Source organism: Passer montanus, unplaced genomic scaffold (assembly GCF_014805655.1).
Source record: "Passer montanus isolate IOZ18808 unplaced genomic scaffold, ASM1480565v1 scaffold5796, whole genome shotgun sequence".
NCBI lineage: Eukaryota > Metazoa > Chordata > Aves > Passeriformes > Passeridae > Passer > Passer montanus.
This window is the reverse complement of record NW_024370812.1, coordinates 1-2,953: the sequence shown is the minus strand read 5'-3', so window position 1 is coordinate 2,953 and position 2,953 is coordinate 1. Positions and strand designations below refer to the sequence as shown.

The window sequence follows — 2,953 nt, the reverse complement described above, 5'->3', positions numbered from 1 at the left end:
TAGTCCAGAATTTCTGTCTCCATTTCATTGCCCCCTCTATCAGAAAGCTCAAAGTTTCCTTCCTCCTCCTATCTCTGCAGGCTCATGGCAGCAGCTCTTTGTCATCTTCACTCCTTGTTGTGTTTGTCAGAGAGAGAGGGGAATGGGCAGATACAAACAATAGCTTTGAAATTTATCTCCAACAGAAAACTCCTCTGTCGGTGTGCAATACCTTTCCACATTTAATCCCAGAGCTGGTAGAACATCTGTTGATAAGAGAAGCAAAGAAGGAAGGGGTTCTTGTGCATTTTATGGTGAAATGAGAGTCTTCATAGGAACATGTAAAAATGGAGTTTGTGTTCCAGATTTCTAAAATGGGACGCAGCTGGGCGAGTAATGGGTTAATTTAACTTTGGCCCAACCTCTGTTGATCACACACTGGTACCATAAAAGACTCTCATGGCACCACTGAAGAAAGAAAGTTTTAAAAAATTGATTCAAAACCACATCCATTTGCACTGACAGGAGCTCTGCCCTGGCTGGCAGAAAACCCTCCAAGGGTATGATCTTTTTTGTTCGTTTGTTTGTTTACAAGCTGTTTTTTGGGATTGCTCTTGCTGCTTTCACAGAACAGGAAGCCCAAACAGTTGTTGTGAGGCCAAGGCAGTGCCATTGGATAATCCCTCTGCCACTGCTGCCATTGCACGGTGGGCAGTGTTCATCAGGTGCAGTGTGCATCTGCCCACAGAAAGGTGACTGCAAGAGCTCTCATTAATGTCCCTTTACTGAAGGGCACAAGCACCACCTCAACACTCCTGGCAGTTACTCCAGAGTCCTGCCAAGAGCTTGGGGAGCTCAGGATGGTTGAGGGACCACATCATGGGCTGGGGTGCTTACTGGGCAGGTGGGTGAGCTGCAGGTGGTAGGACAGGGTCAACTCCTTGGGATCAGCGTGGCGCAGGCAGTTGGCCAAGACGGTGGTGTTGTCTGTGGAGCAGCCCACCTTTTCTCCAAGCTGTGGCAGAAGAGAGAAACATCCTAGCATTAGCTCCCAAAGGCAGGGGTTATTTTTACAGAGGCAGAACTGTGGGTTGTTCTTAATCTCAAAGCAGCAGCTTTCCACAGCACTGTTGGGCACAGCTCCTGCCCAATCCCATCCTAGCCAGGCTCTCCTCTAGGAAATTGGTTTTTTTCTTTTTATAGCTTTGTAGGCATGACTTCGCACGTTACCTTTTTGGCCCAGAGGAGCGGGTCCCTCTGGATGGCCCAGCTGCAGAGCCCAACACCGCTCTGGCTGATGGCTCTCTTGAACAGGCCCTTGTTCTTTGGGGACAGTGTCTGGGGGGCAAAGCACAAACAAGAGGGGTTTGGGTACAAACTCTTGAGGAGACCATGGCCTGACAAAACAGGTGAATGGTCTTGTGGGTCTTGCACCAGTCCCAGGGAAGCTTCCAGGTTATGAGGTGTTCAAGAGTCTCAGGAGTTAAAGTAAAAAGTGAGATGTTGAGAAGAGGAGCAGAGGAGTGGGACATGGAAGGTAAAGGCTGTCTCTTCACAGGACACGTGGCTGCACTGGTGGGACTGCTGAAGCTGAAGAAGGAGGAGCAGCTACAGAGCACTGAGGCTGAGCATTGCTGTGCTGGCCAGGGCAGGACGGTAATGAGGCAGCAGGTGGGGAGGAAAGCAGGTGAGTGCCAAGGGGTCTCTCTCTCCCACTGACAGGGCAGGGGCTCTGATCAGAACCAAGGAGGAGCATTCACCTGCAGGGAGACACTGGCGGCACCGGCCGACTCGCCAAAGATGGTGATGTTGTCCGGGTCACCCCCAAAGGCCTTGATGTTCCTCTTCACCCAGGCAATGGCCATGTGCTGGTCCTTGAGCCCGTAGTTCCCTGAGGGACAGAGATCAGCCGGCAGTGAGCAGGGGCACAGCCGAGCTGTCAAGCTGAGCGCTCGGGACAGAGCCCCAGGGCGGGATCGGCCGGGCTACCTGGCAGGTTTGCGTCCCCGGTGCTCAGGAAGCCCAGCGGCCCCACGCGGTAGTTGATGGTCACCACGATGACGTTGCCCCGCACGGCGATCTCCTCCCCATCGTACAGGTAGTTGTCCAGAAAATTGGCTCCCTGGCTTCCTCCAAGGAGAAAGGCACCTCCGTAGATATAAACCATCACAGGCAGCTTGGTGGAGACTGGGAGGAGAAGAACAGGGGCAGAGTGAGCCCCCACTGAGCTGGGAGGTGCTGCCCCTCCATCCCTCACCCCCTCCTTGAGCATTGCTCCACCTGCCCTGGGCAGGAGCTGACTTGATGCTCTGCAGGAGCATTTGCTCTTGATGCTCTGCTCAAGAGGCTGACCCTCCCAGTGGGGTGAAGGTGAGGTAGGACATTGTCTGAGACAGTTCCCACCCTTGCCCCTGAAAATCCCTGCTCAGCACCTGCCCACTATGGAACAGAACTGCTGAGAGAGGCTCCGGCACAAGCTGTGCACACAAGGCAGATGGGAAAGTCCATCCCAAGTCCCTGCCAAGCTCATACCCTCTTTTAACCCTTGAGGGACCCAGATGTTCACGTAGAGACAGTCCTTGCTTCCACGGACATCCCTGCACACAAGGCAGGTGGGAAAGTCCATCCAGGTCCCTGCCAAGCTCATACCCTGTCTTCTCCCTTGAGGGACCCAGATGTTCAGGTAGAGACAGTCCTCGCTCCCACGGACATCAGTCTGTGTCAGCTTCACCTGCATGCAACGTTGTTTGAATTCTTTTGCCTTCAGAGTTCCTAAGAGGGGAAAGGGAAGACAGCATGTCCTAGTTAGTGCATCAGCTCCATTTTCGGTTGCAAGTTGTCTGTTCACCCATCCTTTCCTCTCTGAGTCCAGTGTAAGTGGCAGCAAAGACTGCCCTGCCATTGTGACCAGTCTGAGTAATATGTAATTTCCCATATGTGCCAGGTTGAAGAGAGAGAAGTGAAAATAAAGCCC

The 2,953-nt window shown here is 52.8% G+C and overlaps 1 protein-coding gene across 1 annotated transcript; it reads right to left on the bottom strand.

Moving 5' to 3' along the window:
• Positions 1 to 876: 876 nt before the first annotated feature.
• On the bottom strand, positions 877 to 2,751 carry LOC120510414 (bile salt-activated lipase-like; the record flags this gene model as incomplete). The annotated part of the gene is made up of 5 exons (XM_039726216.1): positions 877 to 994; positions 1,210 to 1,317; positions 1,740 to 1,870; positions 1,969 to 2,166; positions 2,629 to 2,751. Coding segments are annotated over 5 exons (678 nt in total), but the record flags the coding sequence as incomplete, so codon positions are not given.
• Positions 2,752 to 2,953: the final 202 nt, after the last annotated feature.